Source organism: Mchenga conophoros, linkage group LG6 (assembly GCF_057382185.1).
Source record: "Mchenga conophoros isolate Kocher_MC1m ecotype Shallow Benthic linkage group LG6, M_conophoros_male_GT1.1, whole genome shotgun sequence".
NCBI classification, from domain to species: domain Eukaryota; kingdom Metazoa; phylum Chordata; class Actinopteri; order Cichliformes; family Cichlidae; genus Mchenga; species Mchenga conophoros.
This window is the reverse complement of record NC_140531.1, coordinates 14,818,257-14,840,401: the sequence shown is the minus strand read 5'-3', so window position 1 is coordinate 14,840,401 and position 22,145 is coordinate 14,818,257. Positions and strand designations below refer to the sequence as shown.

At 43.6% G+C, this 22,145-nt stretch overlaps 2 protein-coding genes across 3 annotated transcripts; one reads left to right on the top strand and one right to left on the bottom strand.

Annotated features, from left to right (window-relative positions):
• Positions 1–1,118: 1,118 nt before the first annotated feature.
• Positions 1,119–22,126, top strand: slc5a10 (solute carrier family 5 member 10). Its single transcript, XM_085276365.1, has 16 exons — positions 1,119–1,205; positions 1,287–1,442; positions 1,530–1,601; positions 2,196–2,300; positions 2,780–2,839; positions 3,908–4,012; positions 4,128–4,233; positions 4,424–4,504; positions 4,605–4,810; positions 7,220–7,355; positions 17,279–17,386; positions 17,476–17,626; positions 17,708–17,876; positions 20,303–20,518; positions 21,028–21,121; positions 21,251–22,126. The coding sequence occupies exons 2-16, from the start codon at positions 1,335–1,337 to the stop codon at positions 21,445–21,447; spliced, it is 1,914 nt and encodes a 637-aa protein (XP_085132491.1). The 5' UTR covers positions 1,119–1,205; positions 1,287–1,334; the 3' UTR covers positions 21,448–22,126.
• Positions 6,066–15,357, bottom strand: sack1gb (scaffolding CK1 anchoring protein Gb). Of its 2 annotated transcripts, XM_085276363.1 has the most exons (6): positions 15,044–15,357; positions 14,003–14,939; positions 12,370–12,537; positions 11,333–11,457; positions 8,732–10,118; positions 6,066–6,991 (listed from the first exon to the last, which is right to left on the bottom strand). In XM_085276363.1, the coding sequence occupies exons 2-6, from the start codon at positions 14,492–14,494 to the stop codon at positions 6,620–6,622; spliced, it is 2,544 nt and encodes an 847-aa protein (XP_085132489.1). In that variant the 5' UTR covers positions 14,495–14,939; positions 15,044–15,357; the 3' UTR covers positions 6,066–6,619. The 2 variants fall into 2 exon arrangements, with proteins under 2 accessions (XP_085132489.1, XP_085132488.1); XM_085276362.1 differs by having other exon boundaries at positions 14,003–15,357.
• Positions 22,127–22,145: the final 19 nt, after the last annotated feature.

The following is a 22,145-nucleotide window of genomic DNA, read 5'->3' as shown; positions in this document are numbered from 1 at the left end:
ACCTAAGGGTTTTCTCACACGTTCATATTCTCATGTGCGATGACCTATTTCAGCATCTTGCCCCCGGATATTTGGCGTGCAGACTCGACCTGCTCTACCTCCTGAGCTATAACCATCCGATGTCTGCATTTATGTACCCAGTATAAATAAATAAATGACAGCACAGTGGAGAGCATACAGGAAGAGACAGAATGGCGAGGACATACAGCAGAGGGCTGCAGGTCAAAGTCAAATCCGGGCCGCTGCATTCAGCCTTTAGTGACATATGGTTTCCTGCTCACACTGTTAGCTAAACTGGTGCCACTTAAAATTTAAGCCTAAATACATTTTTACAATCTCATGACCTGCACAATGAGGCAAATCCTTTTTTTTCTTCATTTTATCCATTTGTTAAGATCTCATACTCAAAATAATTTATGTAAAAAGGGAAATACAAATTTTACACACATTAAAAAAATGTTTGTGTGAATGAGTTTTTACAGACTGTAGCACAGGCAGATTTTACAGCAGCAAATTTGCCATGAAGTAACAGGTAAGCATTAATTAGGGGTCTGATATGAAAGCATCCAGGTGTGTGAACTATACTATAGACAGAATGAACTAAACTACTACTATTCATCAGAATAGCTGCTGTAAGAAGAATACACTATATTTATTATCCATTTGTGGCACTTTTCCAGCATTTCCAGCATCTTCTTTTGTAAAGAAAGGCCTCTATGGGGTCTTATTTACTGTATCACCTCCTGAAGATATCAGGATGAAACCATAAACAGCTCAGACACGTTCTCACACACTTCCACTGACCCTGCTTAGCACTTCCCAGAACAGATTTTTGTGTGTTTAGACGCTAATGATTATAAACTTGTCATCGGCAATGATTGACCATCTGTGTGTGTGTGTGTGTGTGTGTCACCGTGGACTCTGATTTACATCAGTACTTCCCTGCTCGCACACACTGTGCACTCCATTATCCCCTAGCAGAGTGTGTGTGTCAGCACTTCAGGTGCCACATTAAGGTGATGTGTTTAATCATCAGTTCAGCCACTGGTCTGCCCTCTTCACACTCAGATGTAACAGTGTGCCTCGAGATGTTTTGGTAGCAGACCAGTCAGCTCGCAGGCGAGGGCCAGGTGTGTGTGTTTGACAGCGTGAGTGCATTGGATGGGAAGTGAGCATTTAAAGGCAAGGATTTGCAGATTTTTAGGGTGTGTATCATCTTCTTCTCGAGTTTATGGTGTTTGCAAAGTTCCAGCGTCAGATGAGAATCTAATCGCAGAGGCGGACAGGTGTGTGTGGCCGCAGGGAACCTTTCGACAGTGCCGCGAACGCTCAGGATGTCTAACTCCACCATCAGCTTCTACGCCCTGTCGCAGTCTTTCAGCTTCTCAGACATCATTGTCATTGCGACCTACTTTCTTCTCAACCTCGCTGTTGGCATCTGGGTAAGAATCGAGAGGCGTGAATGAATTTGTGCCGTTCTACTAATTCAGCTCGTTTTGGATGTTTGTGCAAATCAGTTTGTGTGTCAGTCCTCATGCAGGGTGAGCAGAAACACACTGAGTGGATATTTCTTGGCTGGGAGGGACATGGCCTGGTGGCCGGTGAGTCCATCTGACATTAACTGTGGAAATAAAGCGTGACCTGCAATAAGTTGATTTTAGTTTTCACAGATGGTAAAAGTGATAGATGTAGGCTACACTGACTTTAGGAGATACACAACTTTCTGGGTAGATTTGTTCTGTGAATCAAGCATCAGTAAACAATTGTATGGTTCTTACAGGCACTTAAAAGGGTGGATTTTTTGTGTGTGGGGGTGGGGGGATAGAAAAATGTAGAAATCAATTCTCCTTGTTTTACTAAAATTCAGCCACCCCTTACAGCTAAAACTGTAAGGCCAAGCTGGGTTCTGAACTTAAGAGAGACTTGGTAGACTTATGCTTAACGGAAACTGTTTCTCATTAAGTAAATAACAATGTGATGATAAACACTGACGTTAATGAGGCTACATGAGAAATGAAAGAAGACAAATGCTACAGTTGCAGGTTTAAAAAAAGAAAAGTTTTGAACCCTCTGAGAAGATTTTCCATCATTTTGAGCACAAGCATCAAGTCCACAAACTCTGCATGTAGGTCAGGTGTTTGCAGCAGAGTATTTCTGCAGTAAAACCTCCAGACCTTTTCTTCTGTCTTGCACAGATTGGATCGTCTCTCTTTGCCAGTTCAGAGGGCTCGGGTCTGTTCATCGGTCTGGCGGGGACGGGAGCTGCCGGAGGCATCGCTGTCACCGGCTTTGAATGGAATGTGAGAAACACAAAACCGCAGTCAGAGAAACATGCGTGCTCATCAAAACAATATGAGATGCTGTTTTGTTGTATCTGTTAATGGTGATTAAATGCATTGTGGCATGGAATGAAGCAGAACAAGCCTGCCAATCCTTCAACAACTTCTCTCTTTTGTGGTGTGCTGACTAGACAAAAGGAGGGGGGGGTGGGGGGGGCATATGACATTTGCAGCTAAATAAAAATAACATCAGTTGCAATTACCTGCTTTACAACAGAAAGTTTACCTAATATGAACATGGCTGTCTAGACCACAAAAGTTTGTCATTTCAATGTCTTCCTCTCTTCAGCTGTAACAGGCAGCTTACAGCAGGGGGCAGCAGCAGCATAGCTGTCCTATGTGGACGCAGAGCATGCGTCTTAAATAAAGAGACCTGTGAGCTGACTCTGGCGGATTTCTCATTAAACCCCTCTGTTTTCTATCTGACCCCTTCTCCCCAGGCCACCTATGTGTTGCTGGCTCTAGCCTGGGTATTTGTGCCTGTCTACATCTCCTCAGGGGTTGGTCGGCACACACAAACACACACATGCACACACACTCACACAGGTACCCATCTGCTTGTTCAGGCTGGTTCTGCAGGTACATTTTGGTGCCAGGAGGCTTTTCCCCAACAAGGATTCCCCCGCCTTGTAAATTCCCCAGAAGGGTGTTACTGCACAGCACTCACACACACACACACACACACACACACATCTTAGTACTCATTTTATTGTTTGTTGGCACATATATTTAAAAAAAATAAAGTCATAAATACAGTTGTGAACGTACTAAACTTCTTCATAGTCGGTATCTTGAATCCATCCAGAGTTTTCTTAAGGAAATAGGTCACTGGACATAACTCGCATTTTTTTCCTCCCATTTGGGTTATTTATCCAGCCACATCAGGGGTGTCAAACATAAGGTACAGGGACCAGAACCGGTCGGGAAAGATGGCCCACTGGACAGCTTTGGAAATGTTATGGCGTGCATAGATTTTGACCTGTGAGCTGTGTTCTCATAAGTTTTACAACTTTTCCTACTGATCCCACAACCTTCCACAGAAATGTCTGTTTCTGCAGTAGTTAAAAAAAGACAGTATATGCATTTTTATAATTACAGTCTGGCCAATGAACTACCAGCACCTTTTCTGTAATTTGCACATTTATCACAGTTTCACTGGTCAGACCCACTGCAGATCAAAGTGATCTGTGTGTGGTCAGTGGTATAAATAGACTTTGACCTTATTGATCTACCCGTCCTTTTTTTGTACAAGTCACTTAGGGTTTTTTCCCCCCCGCACATCTTGTGATGCAATTTCACAGAAAAGGGAAGCTCGCAGCTGAGAGCAAACATCAGTAGTGTTTACTTCCTGTCACATGCACAAATGTTTTCTCCCAGACAGCTCACACTTTCTTCTACAGACTGATATTGCATTATCACTGAAAAATAATCAAAATGGCAATATGAGACTATCAGGCCATGAAGAAAAATATATAGATTTTGTAGCTTTTGGGATAAATTGTCTCTTAAAGTATGCCTCCTCCGTGTAGCTGTGGCACGCTGAAGATGTTGAACTGTCTTGTGTCCAGATCGTGACCATGCCAGAGTATCTGGGACGTCGCTTTGGAGGAGAGAGGATCAGAACCTACCTGGCTGTCCTCTCGCTGATGTTGTCCATCTTCACAAAGATTTCAGTATGACTATGTGGCACAAACACACCTACATACAACCCCATCTGACTGTACAAGTGTCTCAGATGTGAGTTCATTTGTTTGCCAACATCGCTGACTGGCATGTTTCTCTCACCAGACTGACCTGTACTCTGGAGCCTTGTTTGTTCAGGTGTGTCTTGGGTGGAACCTGTACCTGTCTACCGTCCTCATGCTGGTGGTCACTGCGCTCTACACCATTGCAGGTAGATATGAAAGTGCATTACAATTCGCGTTTTTTTGCTCTTTTAAAGAATTTCAACAATTCTGATGAACGTTAATTCTAATATTTTATTATGCAAACAGAAATCCCAGAGACAAACATATTGCATATTTTGGAACGTAAGACTCGGCACTTGTTTGTTTCTTTGCGCAAATAAAATCTCTGTTTTTCAGGTGGTCTCGCTGCTGTCATTTACACAGACACCCTCCAGACGTTTATCATGCTCGTTGGTGCAATTATCCTAACAGTTACTGGTATGTGCTGTTTCATAAACACAAAGTATTGCAGGGCCAATTTGCAGAATCAATATCAATCAATAATTGTTCAACAGCAGCAATAAATGTGCATCCACAGCTTTCAATAAGATTGGTGGCTACAGCCAGCTGGCCGAGCGGTACAGCAGAGCGATACCAAGTAAAATTATTCCCAACAGTACCTGCCACCTGCCACGGCAGGACGCCATGCACCTGTTCAGAGACGCCGTCACCGGAGACCTTCCCTGGCCCGGGATGACTCTGGGGCTCACCATACTGGCCACATGGTACTGGTGTACCGACCAGGTAAGTCTGGAAGGACGAAATTCAAATACTCGAGGTGTGAGGATCGATCTATATACTGGTATTGGTATCAGATTGATACTTTATTTGTATCTTCTGAGTACAGAATTATTGCTTTTTTTAAGAATTTTTTTTTCACCTTTTTGTGTTGACTGACATTATTCAGGCAGGTGTTTTTGTTCCTCATAGATCCCTTGTGAGTTCCACAAAGAAGCATTTGTGAAATGCCATTGTTGTGTTTGCTGAGGAATTTTACATTCTTTTTGTTGTCTTTTTAGTCTTGGCGGGGCTGTCAAACACTTGTCATGAAGTCACTTCATGCTGTTTCCCAGTTGTGCTCAAAGATCTGCATTCTGAAGCACATTTCTTTTACAAACCTCAGTGTGTTTGGCTCCATTTATCCTTTCTAGCACGCTGACTAATCTCAAGATTGAGGCACTGAAAAGCACGTCTATACTAGGATGCTGCTGTCATGCTTCACTGTTCCCGCACTTCACCATAAGAAAAGCATTAGACAGGCGCTGAGCAGTGGAGACTGCAAGTTTTGTTTCAACGCACTGCCATGACCTCCACGTTTCTGCTGAATAACTAAATTATCAAGGTCTACACACATTGGAAAGGATGTTTCTGATGACAGTTTGGTCTGCCATAGCACAGGGTCTGAATACTTATAATACTAGTTTTTTAAAGAAATCTGAGAACGTGTTTATCTGCTTTAACTGTGGGTCATGGAGGACTTTGAAACTGGACTATGTTTGGAGAGCCACTCCAAGAAGCTGAATTCCATTCTGGTCAATATTAATTTGATCTCTTTATGAGCCACAACACTCCCAGTTTCTTATGCGGCACTTTGGAAACTAGACTTTGTTCCGCTAGTGTCACTGCATCCTCAAACCTCTGCAAAAAGAATAAAGGCTGGGCTCTGCCGTGTTGCCCAGATGCTGATTGCAAGCCAAACCTCAGCTCCAGGCTACAAAAATCCCTTCAGAAAGCAAGAAGCTACAATTATATTTTTCTGCAAACCAGGAAGCAAAAGCAAACATACCTAAAAATACCTCGGAGTGTTCATTCACAGTCATTTACCCTGGAATATTTCCTGATCAGCTGTCTGGGTTGTCAGGCGCTGTATGCTTGAGATAATATCTTTCATTTTTAGTAATGATATGCTTCCTTCAAATATTAAGATGTTTGTACAATACAGTGGCATTTTTAAATGAACTAATGCTTTATGTGAGCTAGTTGAAACAAAACAATGGGACAAATTTAACTGTCTTTTTATTTACAACATTACAACTTTTGGTCCCATGTTTTTCACACATGTTCATACATCTGCAAAGGTAATCAGGGAAGTCTGCCAGTGATTTCAAAGCAACACCCTCTCACCATCAGCAACCAGTCCCCATGATATCAACACTAGAGCCTAGAGCCTGCATGTCACAGATACACTGCACGGTGCGTGACATGGGTTGGCTGAAGAGAATCACAGCTGACCAAACACAGTACCATATCTTAAAAAAAAACCAGATCACTCATAAATCAGTTGCAAGAGTGCATGCTATCTTGTTTTGCATGTTGTAAACACAAACACCTGATATGTTATTATCAGAGTTTATTTCCGCACAAACACGTCAGCAAACTTTCTTTTTGGTCAGTCACTCATTTGAAACCACCCAGAGATATCAGAGTAAAGCAGATCTTGTAAGCTTTGCGTCGCAGTTTCCAAACAAAAAGAGGATTAAAAACAAAACAAAAAAACAACACATCCCACAATGAAGCATTAATGTCCTCACGTTCCCTGACCGGCCCACAGATCTACCTGACAGGCTTATTATTCTGAGGTGCTTTCTTCTGCGGTGCTCCTCCTCGTGCTCTTAAGTGTTTAAAAGTGTTAATTTTTGAGAAAGAAACTCCAAGTAATCCCGTCTGGTTGGCTGGTGGCTGTGGTGACGTGTGGGCTTCCTTCTTGTAGCCGGGACTGTGTCGTCTCGGTGACCGCCCGGAGCGGGTCTCTACGCGCAGCTGGGCCGAGTCAGGCTGGAGCATTTGGCCCTGCCAGTAGCGGTAACCTCCTATCACTGGGCCAGCTGCTCGGGTGGGCCGATGATAACTTCCTGGTTTGGCGATAACTACTGTTGGTCCTCTCGCTCTTGCATCACGACCCGGAGATCTAGAGGTCTGAAACAACTAAGCAGAAAGAGCACAGAGAGGGAATTAAAACTCTAAATCCTCCATTATTCTCTAAGGAGTACCTCAGGGGTCAATTCTGGAGCCACTGCTATTCATTATCCATGTTTTTCTCTACTGTTAACAGGAAATGTTACTATTTATTATATTCATTTATATCTTATTACACCATATGTTACCTGATTATGTCTTATGGAAATATTTTTAAGCACCTTTCTGTGTGTTTAGGTTATCGTACAAAGGTCCCTATCTGCTAAGAACATGAGTCATGTGAAAGGAGCCTCCATCTTTGCCGCCTATCTAAAGATGTTGCCCTTTATCTTCATCGTCCTCCCTGGCATGATCAGTCGAGCTCTCTACCCCGGTGAGTGTACACGAGCGTGGGTGCTCAGTCGCTCATGCGCACAGACACGCAAATACCTTTTAAATTGGAGGGGAAAAATATGTCATGTAAGCATGTACCGCAAGCAGGTAGGGACTTGCTTTTGGTACCACTGATGAGACACACCTATTTTGACGTGGGTTACATAAATGTGTGCTTTTCCAGTAAGTGCTGCATACTTTTGGACAGCAATCACAATTTCTGGGAATTTCAGCAGTGGTTTTGTCAGTGATTACTCATTACGCATTAAAAACCTTTAAAAGATTAAGCATTGTGTCATCTAGGGCAGAAACTTCCCTAATGGATTAAGCTGTTTTGTCTTTTCTTTTTCTTTTTTTAATTGAATGATTACGCGACTCATCAATATAGCCTGACACTGACATCTTTGTAAAAGAAGATATTCAATATAGATTATGCAGTAAAACAGTGTGTTCTTGTTTTTAAAAAGCTTAAAAATGTCACTTAAACTCTTGGCAACACTTTATAGAAACACAAATACAGTTACTTACTGTTAAAAAATGAAAAGATAATAATTCATGTTTATTGTAAAGTGGTAAATTATGTTTATAAGGCTTCATTTTAAGTGGTAATAAATATTGAAAAGTGAAGCTATAAACATTATATGGATATCTGTCACAAAGCAGTTTGTATTGCTTGCTTTAAACCGTGCCTAAACAGGCGTGCGAGTTGGCAACAGAGTAAATCACAAGACCGGAGAGGAGAGAAGTGCACGTCCTGTTTCACTCACGGCTTAGTTTTGTTTTCATTGGCTGTTTGGTTTTCTTTTGGCACTAAGATCTACTTAAAAAATGAGATTTAAAAAAATAAAAGTTTGAGTCAAAATACACTCCTCTCTGAAAGACTACACCACAGGGTAACTGAGGTTTTAAACTGTGACTTCGAGAGGTTCTTCCTGAGCTTTCATATGTGACGAATGTGAAGTGAGTCCAGCAACAACACCTTGTGTGTACATCTGACAAAATGTGACTTGACACTATGAAAATGAGTAATGAACCTTCTATTACAAACTCACTAAAGCTTCATACTACTTGGTAATCATGAACAAATAGAACTTTTTTTTATATATACTGATGCATGGTTCGGGTGAAAGAGAGGGTCAGAAGGTCAGCGACTCGATCCCTGACTCCTCATGCTTGTATGCATTCTTGGGCAAGATAGTGAACCCCAAATGACCTCTAATGCATCCTTCTGTGTGTGTGTGTGTGTGTGTGTGTGTGTGTGTGTGTGTGTGTGTGTGTGTGTGCATGCATTGATAAAGTGCTGTATGGATGTGTGTGTGTGATTTCCCATTTTTTGATTATTTTAGCATCACTCGAGCAGTAATACCGAGTGCTCACCTGTCCTATGTGCCTGTGTGGGGAGAGGTGCTCCTGTCTGCGCAGCTGCTGTGATTGGCAGATGAGAGCAGCACTGTCCTCTGATTGGTTGGGCTCTCGCAAGTCCAGCATGCTCTGTGAGAAGCGGGCCATCATGTTGAAACCGTCTCCTTGGCGTTGTCCTCGGCCGGACCCTGTTGTCACTCCATTGGTTAGCTGGTTATTGGGCTCTGGCTGCGCGCAATCGTAAAACTCCTCATCCGATGCTGTGGAGTTACTCGAGGGTTCGTCATTGACCGCTCGGTCACAGTTGACCTTGGTGCTGTCTTGGCTGTCATTATCGTTGCTCCCAGAGTCCTGGTCATTGTCCTTTGACGTTAAGCGGCCACGTATCAGGGTCACCTCTTTCTGGGGTCTCTTTTTCTTAAATGAGCCTTCTAGACTCTCCAGCTGGTCCATTTTTACCAGAGTGACCTGCGCTTCACCAGGTTTCTCTGAGGAGGCAGGTTCTATGAGCAGCTGCAGGGTGCGGCGTTTAGGAACAGGAGGTGCTACAGGTTGTGTCTGTGGAGGTTCTGCAGCATTTTCTGTTGGCTGTGAATCAGCAGTAACACTAGGTGGTGAAGTGGAAGTCTGTGCAGCTGGTGTGTGTGCATCCTGTGCTGGGGGTGTGTTGGGCTGTTTAGGGGAATCAGTTTGGTCTGTGTTGGGAGCTGCGGGGGATGGGAGCTGTTTGTTAGTTGGACTCACAGGAGTCGAAGGCTTCAGGCTTGTATTTGCAGAGGGGGTGTCAGCTGATCCTGCAGCTTTTGCAGGATGTGAAGCAGGCTGCTCAGTCTGTGCTGGCTGTGAAAATGGTGAGCTGAAGCGTATAGCCTGACTAACCTCAAACCTCTCCGACCTCTGCAAGTGAACCTGATTGGCCCGCTTATCATCCCTGATGTTGATAAAGCCAATCACGTCACTTGGTGGGTCTGGCTCAGGCCAGGTGGGCAGGTACGGAATCAGGTATGCTTTCTCCAGATTGGCTAATCCTGGATGTATGGGTGGCTCTTCAATAACGCCCTTCAGCCGTGCTTTCATCATCTTTAGCCCAGTGGGATTCTGGGAGTTTGAGTTCTTGTTGCTGGAGTTCTGGTCAGATGAAGTGGGACTTATGTGGGTCCCCGTGGTGACAAGAGCGTATTTGGGGTTGATGAGCTTCCTGGCAACAGAAGCCGGCACAGGTGCAGGAGCCGCCTGAGGGAGAGGGTCAGGTACCGGCTCGTCTGTCATAGGAACCTTGTTGAGTGACACGCCTCTGGACGTGAGGTAAAGCTCCCGAAACTGGAGGTCAAAGGTCTCCACTGCCTGTCCTGTGATCACAGTGATGAGGTTACGGTCCAAACGAGACGAGGACCAGGTAAAACTGGAAAAACACAGAAATGGAGAGAAGTCTCAGAAGGGACTTCAATGTTTTCTTTGCACATTTTTTTTCCTACCAGCTCTATTCCGGTCCTGTTTATCACATCTAAACTCCTTCTTCCAAGTCACAGCTCCCACTGAGAAAACAGAAATCTGAGATTATAATAGTTTAATCATTATAACACGCTTTTGTACTCTGATGTAATGCACCACATTTTGGTCTTTGATCACATTGCATAAGTACTCCTCCTCAAATTCCTTCTAACAGATCCAGTCTCACATTACACCGACATTTCAGTAAAGAAGCAACTATAAATGACAGTAAACGGTAAGGATAACACACCTAATTTTCAAAATTTGCTTTGGCCGCTAACAAAACCGTATTGTGACTGTTATGACATGTAACTGCTGGCTCCAAAGCAAAACAAGCAGAGCAATGGACTTTAATATACTTCCCTTACACTCCGTCAACATCTTTAGCCTGACACTGAGTCTGCATTTACTCTGTAATTTCAGCTGGGGAGGGGAATCAATTTTCCCCAACAAATCAGTCTGAATCAAACTATTTTAAGCCAACACTGATCCGCTTGTTTCTCAAAACACAATTCACTAGCCATGCCTCACAATGCATAACAACAAGCTGACAGTAAAAAAAACCCCATTCGATTCATGTCACACTTCCGGAGGAATCAGGCACCTGGATCAAGTGGATTCAGAGGTCAGGACCCTGACAGGTGAGAAACCACGATAACCATCAATAATGAGAAAAGCTGGGGTACAGTGGCTTTAAGCAGTTGTCCACATTGATGCTACGCTTTTTGTGTTATCTTAGCAAACACAGAACAGCAATCACTCTCCGTGTAGCTCTGTTTAGCTCTTCACCACAAATGGTGGTCAAAGGCTCCAGCATGTTCACCAGTTAGTTACTAGCTCTGTGTGTCTTGTATGGAATGCATGTGTATGACTGATTTATTAAGGCCATTTCCTGCAAGCAGCTGCATGCTGCAGCAGGAAGGACTGGGTAAGACTAAACCAGACCAGTAAACCTGCAGGTCAGAAAACCAAAACAGCGAGCTGAAAGGCTCTAAAGCCCTCCACAGAGGTCATGGGAAATGCACGGATGCCTGTTTATTTTTGAGTGGAAAAGGTCATGCAATTAACGGCTAATTTAAAATATGTAATTGTGCAGATTTAGAGACACAAATGAACGCTGCTCACCTGTAGGAGCCAGAGATGGCTCTGTCTCCATCTACCAGAAGAAACTTCTGGCTCAGAGATCCACGCACCTTCTGTGCCGATCGCGTAAAGAACTCCACGCCTCCACAACAGCGTACGCGCAGGTTCTGCACATGCACACATACATAAAGGGTTAGTGCTTGGTAACCAAAGCCTCTAGAGGGTTTAGTGCTGATGGATGGAAAGGTTTCAGTGAACAAAGGGCAAAATAGAGGAAACAAGAGAATGGAGAGGCAGAAGAGAATGCGTTTCCTTGTTACTCAAGAGCCGGTGCTCAGCTTTAATACCTCCATAGTCTCCCACTGGGTGCCTCTACAGGTTAGAGCATAGACTTTCTATCTACGTACGTGCATGCCTGTTTGACACACCCTGTGGTGTTTGTGTTCGGCTCTGTGATAAGGGTGTGGTTGACAGGCTGAGCGTTACCTCGTAAGTAAACGCTGTGTGTGAAATCTCACAGGGGACATTAACAACGGGAGTGATGGCGCTCACAATAACGGAAGAGATGTCAGATAAAAAAGAGACTGGCAATGCGGTAAATGCCGTGAGGAAGGAATAAGGAGAAGCGAAAGGAAAACATGTTACAGAAAGTAAAAAGTCTGTGTGGTTTTATTGCCTGCAGCATAGACAGGAATTTAACTGCCGTCGTTCTGGCCTCCAGTCCAAAAAAAATCCCCCGTGAAACTCTTAAGTATTTTCTGTTACTGCCTAGACCAGTTCAACTCAACTTAAGAGAGCCAGAGAATAACAAAGAAAACCAAGCTATTGCAAACTAGCTGCAGCATGCACCTCACAAATACCCGCAGGCACAAACCTGGCAACCTACATCAATCATGGGCCGCCCAAAAATGTTCCTTTGTATAGTGACAATATAATTTCAAAAAGGTGTCTTTAATAACAGATGTTTTTTCCAATCCTCCCCCTCCCCATTACTGTATACTTATTGGGCGTACCCTTCTTTATAACTAGCCCAGCAAAACATCATCCATGCGTGCATGCATGTGACTGGCAATACAAACCTTTAGGTGTCCACGGTGCATATCAGCTCTGCCACACATGGAAAGAAAGCAGGGCACCGCAGCCATGTCGATGATTATGTACACAGGAATCTTGCGTTTGTAGGCCGCATCCATCAGGTCTCGAAAGATATCCACATCTGTAAACACATCCATCACCACAGCTATCACCTAAAAAAAAACAAAAAAAAAAAACAGCACACATACACATAGAGGAAAACCACAAATGTTAGTTTTAGTGCTTCCTGGTCTCTGAGGGTGGGTTCTATTTCAGCTGCTTTTATCAGCGATATTCAATCCCCAAAGGAAGCTGGGAACACAAGAAATTTGAGCATAATATTCCTGTAGTTTAGAGCCTGTTAGGAACAGAGGCTGTTTTTTGGCAGAGAGGTGATAAAATGTGGGTGGACAGTATGTGCTGCGCAACGCTGCAACAGTAGAGACAGGCGGCTCTCTTTATGTGATCCAGCTTAAAGATTACGTTTAAAGCAGCAGCATTAGGTAGACTTTGGAAAATGATGATAAGTCTTGAAATTTTTCATGTTTTTTGTATTACGTTTATTGTGAAAATACATGTGCATTGAAAACCAGCCTTTCTCTTTGACACTAAGTCTGATTCATTTAAGCCTCAATGTTTCTTTTGTCGCTCAGGTGCAAAGCTGGACTACTGCATGAACATGTACCAGCATTTATGGATGTGACAGGAAGACTGCTGGCATGTGACAAATTCAGTGATGTCAGGGCATTTCCCCCCCCCCACTTTTTTCTGTTCTCGTGTCAAGACAGGACTTGTTTTATTTAAACTATAATGAAGGGAAGCGGGTTTCTGAGACAGGTCTGTGGCAAATTATGAAATGAAGACAGAAAGGTGAACTGAACTTGGAACATGTCCAAAAAAGTCAGGCTAACATAATGTGCTGTGCTCTGCATCATAGGTGGCAACAGACAAATATTAATAACAAGATAAAACGATCATGCAAACAGCAACAGCCAACAAATAAATAGATTGATAGAAGAGTTATTGTCATTAACAATTAATCTTAATTGCCAAAGTGTTTTTCAGATGAGGCACAACAGTAATTTCCTGTCAGACCACTAACTGATTACTCGCCTAATCATTTTAACGCCAAGCAAAATCATTTTTATTAAGTGCACAAAGTGATTTTTCTTCTTTGCTTTAATGTGATGGTGAAGCATTGTTTTGAAACTTGCGGGTTTGTGGCAGTGAACTTCTTTATACATTCACTGACTGGAGAAATATTGAAAACAATTATTCACTGTGGTGCATTCACTGACAGCACAGAAAATGCACTCCAGTTTTTGATGAGTTGTTAATGCGGTTTCCTGTTGCTGCGTTGACTCAGTGCTGTGGTGCGTTTCAGGTCTCTGTATTATGCTGCTCGTCATGAATTTGTACTCAGCTAAGATGTGTTTTGTCCCCCACATTTTGGCTACATGAATGGAGGAGTCAAATAAAAACACCTTGCGATAAAAATCCAAGCATCAAATCGCGAATATTAACATAATTCAACATAAAGAGGTGAAAAAACAATAAGCTAACTGGTTAATTCTCGTCACTGTGAAGCGTTTCTGTTTTGGTGGAGAACCTCTAAACTCCATCTTCTTCTCTGCCTACCTTCTGGGCTGACGCAATGCTCTTCCGCACCACTTCCTTGATGTGCGTGTGCCCCTCGGTTGGAGGCTGTGTGTGCACGGTCACGCGCGTGACCCCTCGGTATGAGATGGCCTCGGGCCAGCCTAGGTCCAGCTCTGCCACGGAGCCCTCAGACCGGTCCGGCCAGTACTCGAGAGACACCTCATCGTCTCCGGTCTCTTCCCAGGGCCCCGGAGTTGTGTTTCCTGGCCCTGGCGTCCCGGGTTTCTGGAGATGCTCGTAGCCGGGCCTGTATGCTTCCGCCGTGTGTACAATCCGCTCCAACTCCGGTTCCGAGAGGAACTCCCGGACGCCATGCTTGCTGATGTATTCCGTGAACGCGTCGCGGCCCTCGACGATGAGTGCCTCGAGGGCCAGCCGTTGGTCCTCGCTGTAGAAAAACTCCGGTTTGCTCTCGCTCACGCGCCAGTTGACGTGGTGATCGTCTAGACACTGGACCTGAGATAGCGCCATGACCCCCAGTAAACCCGCCGGTCAGTAAATAGTTAAACACTGAAACCACTCTGACCCACTTTCCACTCGTCCGTCCGGGGGTTCAAACATGGAAGAAGTGCGATCTGTCATTACGGTCCATTTCGGGTCCGCGTGACCGGGGACAAACCAGACCAGTGGCAGATATTTTCATCTGAGGCAAATAAACCGCTATCAGTTCCTCAACCCGGGCAGGCTCCAGCTCAGCCCTGCTCTCGGGTTACAGATATCTCTCTCTCTCAGGTGTGGTTGGAACAAAGCCCCCCTCCTCCACGCCCAGCGCCACGCCTTACACCTGACAGGAGCCGGAAAACTGCGGAAAGCTGCGGCCCGGCTCGGCTGCTTCTCCAGCCTCGGGGCCCGGCAGACACGGAGAGAGACGAGCAGCTGTCTGGGTGGATGAGTGTGTGTCTGCCAGTGAGTCAGTCTAAAGCGGAACAGGCAGTCGACACAAAGAAAGAAGTCATTAGTCCTTCGGTAAAACTTTTAAACTGTGTGTGACTCAGTCTGACTGAGGCGCTGACGACTCACTTTTCCACTTTTTCTTTTTTTTTTTGTTGTGTCGGAGCGCGAGCCTGAAGCCAGAGGTGTACAGATGTTCAAAGAAAGGAAACTTCCCGGAAAGAACACAAAGCAGTCTTCGCTAACGTGGCGGTACCGAGCCTCTTTACTTTAAAGTGTCGCTGCAGTCACACGAAGTTCGTCCAGGTCCAGCAGACTGTGTGGCGGAGCCGCCGGCGAGTGTCTGACCCTGGAATCCGGCAACGGAAGCTCGGTGTCCGGGGGCAGAGAGGCGGAGTGTCCGGTAGTTGGTTAGGAAAGAGAGGCATTAAACTCCACCCTCCTGCCAGCACACAGGGGGAAATCTTGTTCTTCACCCCAAATTAGAACCCTTACGAAAGCCCGTGGAGCTAACCCAAGAGGCTATAACAAGTTATACAATATATGATTTTATTATTTGTATATATATATATATATATATATATATATATATATATATAAAACGTGACTACTCTGTTTAAGCTTATACTTTCACTATTCATTCATTTAAATGAACCTAAAAGTTAATAGTTATTCTACTGTTATATCAGTGCAGGCTTTTTCCCCGGTTTCCTGTGATTGCTGCTTATCCACGGGTCTCTGAAAGGTAACGCTGAAAAACAATAGCTTTATCAGGGTTAATATATAACATTAGCCAGATAGAGAATCAAATAGGTCACCCTTTTTGCGCTTTTTAACATGTAGCAGACTTGTGAAAATGAAATGTGTCTCAGGTCTCCTGGATGTTTCAGCTGAGCTGTGGGTGGTGATTTGGGAAAAATTATTGAGTAGCTTTGATGAAAGACTCCAGTCTTACTGGAGCCAATGAAGCTGGAGCGTGTGTAGCTATGTAGTGTGTGATTATGCATATACATGTTAAAGTTTGTGGCTTTAATATATTCCTTTCCTCATTCTCGTCTCACAAGGCTACACAACAAGTATCCAACATTTGGTCATGATGCCTCTGAGCCAACTCAGCTGTTTGTGCAAACACTTTTCCCACAGATAGTGTTTCCTAGTTCCTAGCTGCACAATGGATGGTAACTCGAAAAGGATTTTATTTTTTTTTACTGAACAGGCAATACATTTGAACCCATCTAGCTCAGACTGACCCTTTGAAGTACCTGGAAAGAGTCATTCCAGGAAAACTCAATCAATGCCGTCCACCTGACCCAGAATCAGTTGTTTGTTAGATTTCTTTTAACAATAACAAATTGTCCATATTTAATAAAGCCATGCCAAGTGTAACCTTCTGTTTAACTTTATAAGTATAAATACAGGAGCTAGACACATGAAACTTTCACGGCTGAAAACTACGTTTAAATTCTGTTTTAAGAAATCGATTTTACATTGACCTCAAATGCCACAGTCTGAAGCCATGATCTAATTTTTCTATAAACAGGTTTGAGCGTGAACATCATGGGACGCAGTTTTAATAGAGAAACTCCACCAGTTTAACATCAGTGACATAAGTTGACAGAAACCTTATTTGTGCATGGATGTTGTATCTTTTTTCTGATAGTTCACTGGAGAAAACTTTTAAAAAGTCCAAGGGTCATATCAACACATGGAACAAAGTATTGGTTTTATCTACAGTTTGACCCCAGCCACATCTTCTACTCATGATTTCTACTAAATAACTTTGTCATTTATTAAGTTAAATTGGTTTATGGCTATGAAATGAAGAAACAACATTCACATGCTCCATGTACAGGAGCTTGGACACATTACACTGATCAAACGGCTTTAGACCCAGATTTTGACAGTGCCCTGGATCACAGAGGGTCTCAGGATCAGTGCATGCTATGAGAATGAGACAGCTGGATGGGCAATGCATCAACCACAAGGGTCACAGCGATTAGATGTGTCCGCTCTAAACTTCGGTAAGGTGAGTAAAGGGACATGCCATCTTATGTCACAAAGAAATTTGTCATCAGCTAAACAGGTAACGAAGCAGCAAATTGCAAAGCAAACCAGTGGTGTTCAGGGTGGTTAAAGAGGTAGAGCAGTGGATACTAGCTGGCTACTCCAGTGTGACTGTGAATGAGGGTTGTAGGTAGTTGGAACAGACACATTTGAATGCTTTCACATGGAACAACCCTGAATCTGCCCTTTAGTACCTTTCGTGGGACTTAAAGGGAACAAACTTGAATTCTGGATGAGAGGAAAAGTCACCTTCACCTTCCACTCATGCACACAACTTTTGACTATGCCTCCATGTTTCAGACTCTGTAGGCTGTGTGGATCCAGAGGAGTGTGTGCGAGTGTGTGGAGCTGAGGTTGGATGCTCCAACATTGCTTTCCCCAAACTGGTCATTGAACTCATGCCAAGCGGTGAGAATGTGTTTTTTTCCCAAGCAGCCACACAACACTTTTCAGGTGTTTTCACCTGCATCTGAGTGTCTGCGTATGCATTTTTGCAGGCCTGCGGGGACTTATGATAGCTGTGATGATGGCCGCTCTGATGTCTTCGCTGACGTCCATCTTCAACAGCAGCTCCACGCTCTTTACCATGGACATCTGGAAGAAGCACCGGCCACGAGCCTCTGAGAGAGAGCTGCTGCTGGTTGGCAGGTGTGGCACTCATGTGTGAATGAGCTGGAGGTTGATTCATAAAGAAAAGAGACGCGCTGACACAGTTTGCCTTTGCCCCAGGATTGTGACCGTGATTTTGGTGGTGGTGAGCGTGGTCTGGATCCCCATCCTCCAGTCAGCCAACAGCGGGCAGCTGTACGTTTACATCCAGTCGGTGACGAGCTACCTCGCTCCACCCGTCACTGCTGTTTTCACTCTGGCCATCTTCTGGAAGAGGACCAATGAGCAGGTAGCACACTGACAATCAATATAATAAAGTTACAGCTGCAACTCGAAATTACTATTTTGTCTTTCATTCATGATTTTTCTGTGACATGATGAAAATAGCAAAAATCACAGCGGTTCAATTACATCATGATGTAGTTAAAAAAGCTATTTTATTCCAAACACACTTACAACACAGAAAGAAAAGACATCTGTAAGTTGTTGTTACACACTGAAGGAAGCTTAACCCTCCATCCCGGATACCTGCCCTCAGAACATTCTGGACTTTTGAGGTTTTCCCCTGTTTGCTCTGTTTGTCCTTTCACTTACACCGTAACGGCTGCATAGTTTTATTAGCCTCAAATGGGATCAAGCTGTGTGCAGCTCTCTCACACACACACACACATGCGCACAGAGTGCTTGGTGTGGTGTCCCTTGTGTGTGAGCTCAAAGCTGTGTGTATCAGTAATTCACTTCATGAAGTGTATTGTTTATTGCTTCCTCTAGAGGAGCCGGAGTTCTCACTTTAAACAATAAAAGTCATTGGTGATCTTTGATAACAGACTGTGAGCGACAGAGGCCTGCTGTGACTGTCACAATTAAAACCTGCAGAATGAAGTGCAGAGGAGATGAGAAGGAAAGCCATACTGGGTTAAATCTGATATCACACGTGTTCAAGCGTCGATCGCCAGCAAGTAAAGACCAGTCCTCTGGATATTCACGATCCCTGTTTTAATAGAGCACGTCCTGGGTGTGTCTGCTCTCGCTGCTGGCACGTTGTCCACAGACTGAAAGAAAGAGCATTTTCTCAGGTTTTTCTAATGAACAGGATTTCCCTTCCCTCTTACTGTGAATACTACTTCCCCTCCAGCTCAGTTAAGCTGCACAGAATCTACTTTAGAGGATTTTTATTATTTTGTGTTTGCAGTGAAATCGCCTGGGGTTACAACATGAGCTGGCAATCACCAAGCAAACACACATTTGGTGATTTGCAGGTCAAAGGACATCTCTGTTACGTAAAAGAAAATCTTATCCACGTCGGCTCACTTCGTTGGCCAAGGCTCAAATATCTCAATAGCTTCTTTAAGTTTTCCTCTGGCATCATAATCAGGCAAAACATGGATTAGAAGAGCACTTTAGGTTAGTCGCCAGCATTGATTTGGGCTCTTCAGTTTTGTTTGCTACTAACATTACACTACAGTGATAATAAATACTGTTGGCCATCAGTGCTACCCCTCAAACTAATAGCAGGTGCGCCAATTTGAAAATCCTAGGTGAAAATCCTTCTTGAAATATCCCATACGTCACCTTGTTCTCAAGTTATTGCATACACGAACTTGTGTGTCCACACCACCCGCCTGCCCACCCAACACTCCCAGTAGGGTGATGACCATTCCAGATTGGCCTTTTTTTAGCCAAAGGGTAAAAATGTGGCAGAAAAAGTTTGTTAAATGACCTCAGTCTCTGAAACATTTAATCCCAAAAGTGAGCCTATTAATAAACTGTAGAGATAAAAGTACTTGGCCACCTGAAGGAGCTGCTCAGACATGGAAACTCATGCCATGAAGCATGAATCCTTAGACCAAACCAGTGTTTGTAAAGGCAGACTGCCTTTACAAACACTGTGGCAATGGGACTCAAAACACCTGAATTCAAGGATTAAGAGGCGTGTCCCAATACTTTTGTCCATATAGTGTCTCATATGGTGTCTCTGTTTCTTTTCTATGTTACCATTTCACTTTAGACCTATTAAAAGGTTGTTATAAAAGGTGAACTACATGGTTACACAAAAGCTGTGAGCTTTGTATGTTTGGATAAACACAATAAAAATATAAATGATATTGAATCACGGGGTCAAAGGACACACATTACAGCACGGGATGAGTCACACGCTGAGCAGCATGACACTGTAGATTGCAAACAATCGAAAGTGTTTGCACAGGAACACAATGTGTGTTGTGTTCAAAGCTGGGCAGTGAATTAAGCTCATAAAAATGTCAGCTAACCTTGTAATTACTAACACAATATCTGGATCCTAGTTAGTATCTGTGCATGTTACATTATAGGAACTGTACATGTGAGGTATGTCTAAAAAATAAGAACAGGTGGAATGAAAATAAAGGAAAAATAAGATCAGATATGTTCTCTGTGTGTGGCTACAAGGCAGTTATTTTCAAACTGCACAGATCACATTCTTCACTGAAGGCTGAAGGAGTCGGAGAGTGATCTGTGCCTCTCTGCGTGTTTGTGTGTATTAACAGTAAGTGAGAAGTGAGTGATGTGACGATGACAAATTATATCTCTGGGAAAGTGATGACATTAGCTGAACGCACCCATGTGTGGTTCACAGTTGCCTCGGGAATGAGACACATGCTTCCTGTCCAATTAAATTCAGCTACTCGGCTCAGAAAGGCATGTAATCCAATCTAGGTGTATTTGTGTGATTTTTAGGGCGCCTTCTGGGGTCTGATGGTGGGTTTGGTGGTCGGCGTGTGCAGGATGGTGCTGGAGTTTGCCTTCCCTCCTTCCAGATGTGGCGTTGAGGATTCGGCACCTGCGGTGCTACGTGGTGTCCACTACCTCCACTTCGCCATTCTGCTCTGTGGGCTCACGGCAATTGTGGTTGCCGTTGTATCACTGCTTACACCACCGCCCACTCACGAACAGGTGTGCACAAATGGATACAATAGATAATACGACTATGAGGGAAGTAAGCTTAATCAAGTATGGTCTGTGTCTGGTGGGGAAAACACTCTGTCACTACAGAGAATTAAACAGACTTGCACTCATCTATAACATAGAGTCTGCACTGGGGTTGCTTTAGGAAGGGCGTCCGCTGTTATACTCAGCCAAAACAAACAGGCAGAGCATGCTGTGATGATCTCTCATAAAAAGGGGGCAATTGAAAGCAGCTTTTATCTCTAGCATCAGATAATCGTGCCTATCTGCATCGTCCCTTGTTTACAGCTTGTGATAGCACGTTATACGCACTATAAATGCACATGCAATAAAGATCTTATACATTTTTGCAAAAAATAGCAAGTGGGGGTAACTTTTGAAATGTTAAAGTCAGGGTGTTGTCAGGGTCACCTCATGTCAAAATGGCAGTAGAGTTTTACCTGGTTGATAGTGAATAAATGAAACTTTCTTGGTTTTGCTTCTTCGATTTTTCCCAGGTGTGTAACCTGACCTGGTGGACAATAACTGAAGAGCCAAAAAGAGACATTCCTCTGCAAAAAGTGTCCTCCATCAGCCACCGTAGCTCCCAGGGTAAGTTTGTCAGCAGTCACGGGGAATAACCAGCTATCATGTGAAAAACAAGTCATTCTCACACACACACACTGCTCCTGTTTTTGAGTAACTTACTGTGTCCGCTCTGTGTGTGTGTGTGTGTTGCAGACTCTGAACCAACACGGCGGGTGACGACATGTGGTCAGAGGGCAGGACTGTGTATCTCAGCAGTACGGAGATCAGAGGAGACTCCAGCTCCCAGAGTCCCCAGCATTCGAGAGAGCGTGTTGTGGTCGAGGTTCTGCTGTTTCAACGCTCTCCTGCTGGTCAGCATTAACATTTTTCTCTATGCATACTTTGCCTGAGGTGAGGTCAGATTTAACATCTGGCCTCAGCTGAACTGTAGTCCCTCCAACACGAGCTGGAAAGTGATCCCTCTAGATCCAAGAATGTGAAGAAACAAACAGGTTTTTGCTCAGATTTCACTCGAATCATTAAGACATCGACTGACAGTGTAAAGCCGGTAGATGCCGGTGGACAGCACAGCACACATATCTATTAAAACAGTTACATTTAGATAATAATGGAAATAAAATGTTGAAGTGTGTGGATTATAACAAACCAACAATAAATAAAAGGACATCAAATATCACCTTTAATTTAAAGCTTCACAATATGCAGTGAGAGCACATCAGTGTGGTTCAGGCTCTGCATGTGACATAATATTGTTGCCTAGAAACGACATGCTCAGTGTTGATTATTTAGTTATGTTTAGAGCTTTGTGTGAATGTTTGCACTAAATGTTCTTTTGATTTAAAATTTTATTTACATGATTTATGAATTTTAATCAGAACTTCTCACACATGACCTAAAGCTGTTATATTGAAGTCTTTACCAATGGAAGCAATGGAACAGTGAGTGTAGCTCCAAATGCATCCCAATGAGAAACAATGAGAAATTTCATGTTCATTTTATCAGTAGTAATATTTCCATGTGGTCCTGTAATCTTTTTTTCCAGGTGATATCAAAACTGAACTGAATGATGTGTGCATAAAAAGATAAA

Bases quoted from the DNA above. Each gene is read 5' to 3' on its own strand.
- slc5a10 (XM_085276365.1), top strand. From the start codon at position 1,335: ATGTCTAACTCCACCATCAGCTTCTACGCCCTGTCGCAGTCTTTCAGC. The intron at 2,840-3,907 runs GTTGGTCGGCAC...TCTTGTGTCCAG, and splicing joins CTGTCTACATCTCCTCAGGG to ATCGTGACCATGCCAGAGTA. The intron at 20,519-21,027 runs GTGTGCACAAAT...GATTTTTCCCAG, and splicing joins CACCGCCCACTCACGAACAG to GTGTGTAACCTGACCTGGTG.
- sack1gb (XM_085276362.1), bottom strand. From the start codon at position 14,494: ATGGCGCTATCTCAGGTCCAGTGTCTAGACGATCACCACGTCAACTGG. The intron at 10,119-11,332 runs GTGAGCAGCGTT...GTGTTTTTCCAG, and splicing joins GCCATCTCTGGCTCCTACAG to TTTTACCTGGTCCTCGTCTC. The intron at 6,992-8,731 runs GTGAGCACTCGG...CTTTCTGCTTAG, and splicing joins CACACAGGCACATAGGACAG to TTGTTTCAGACCTCTAGATC.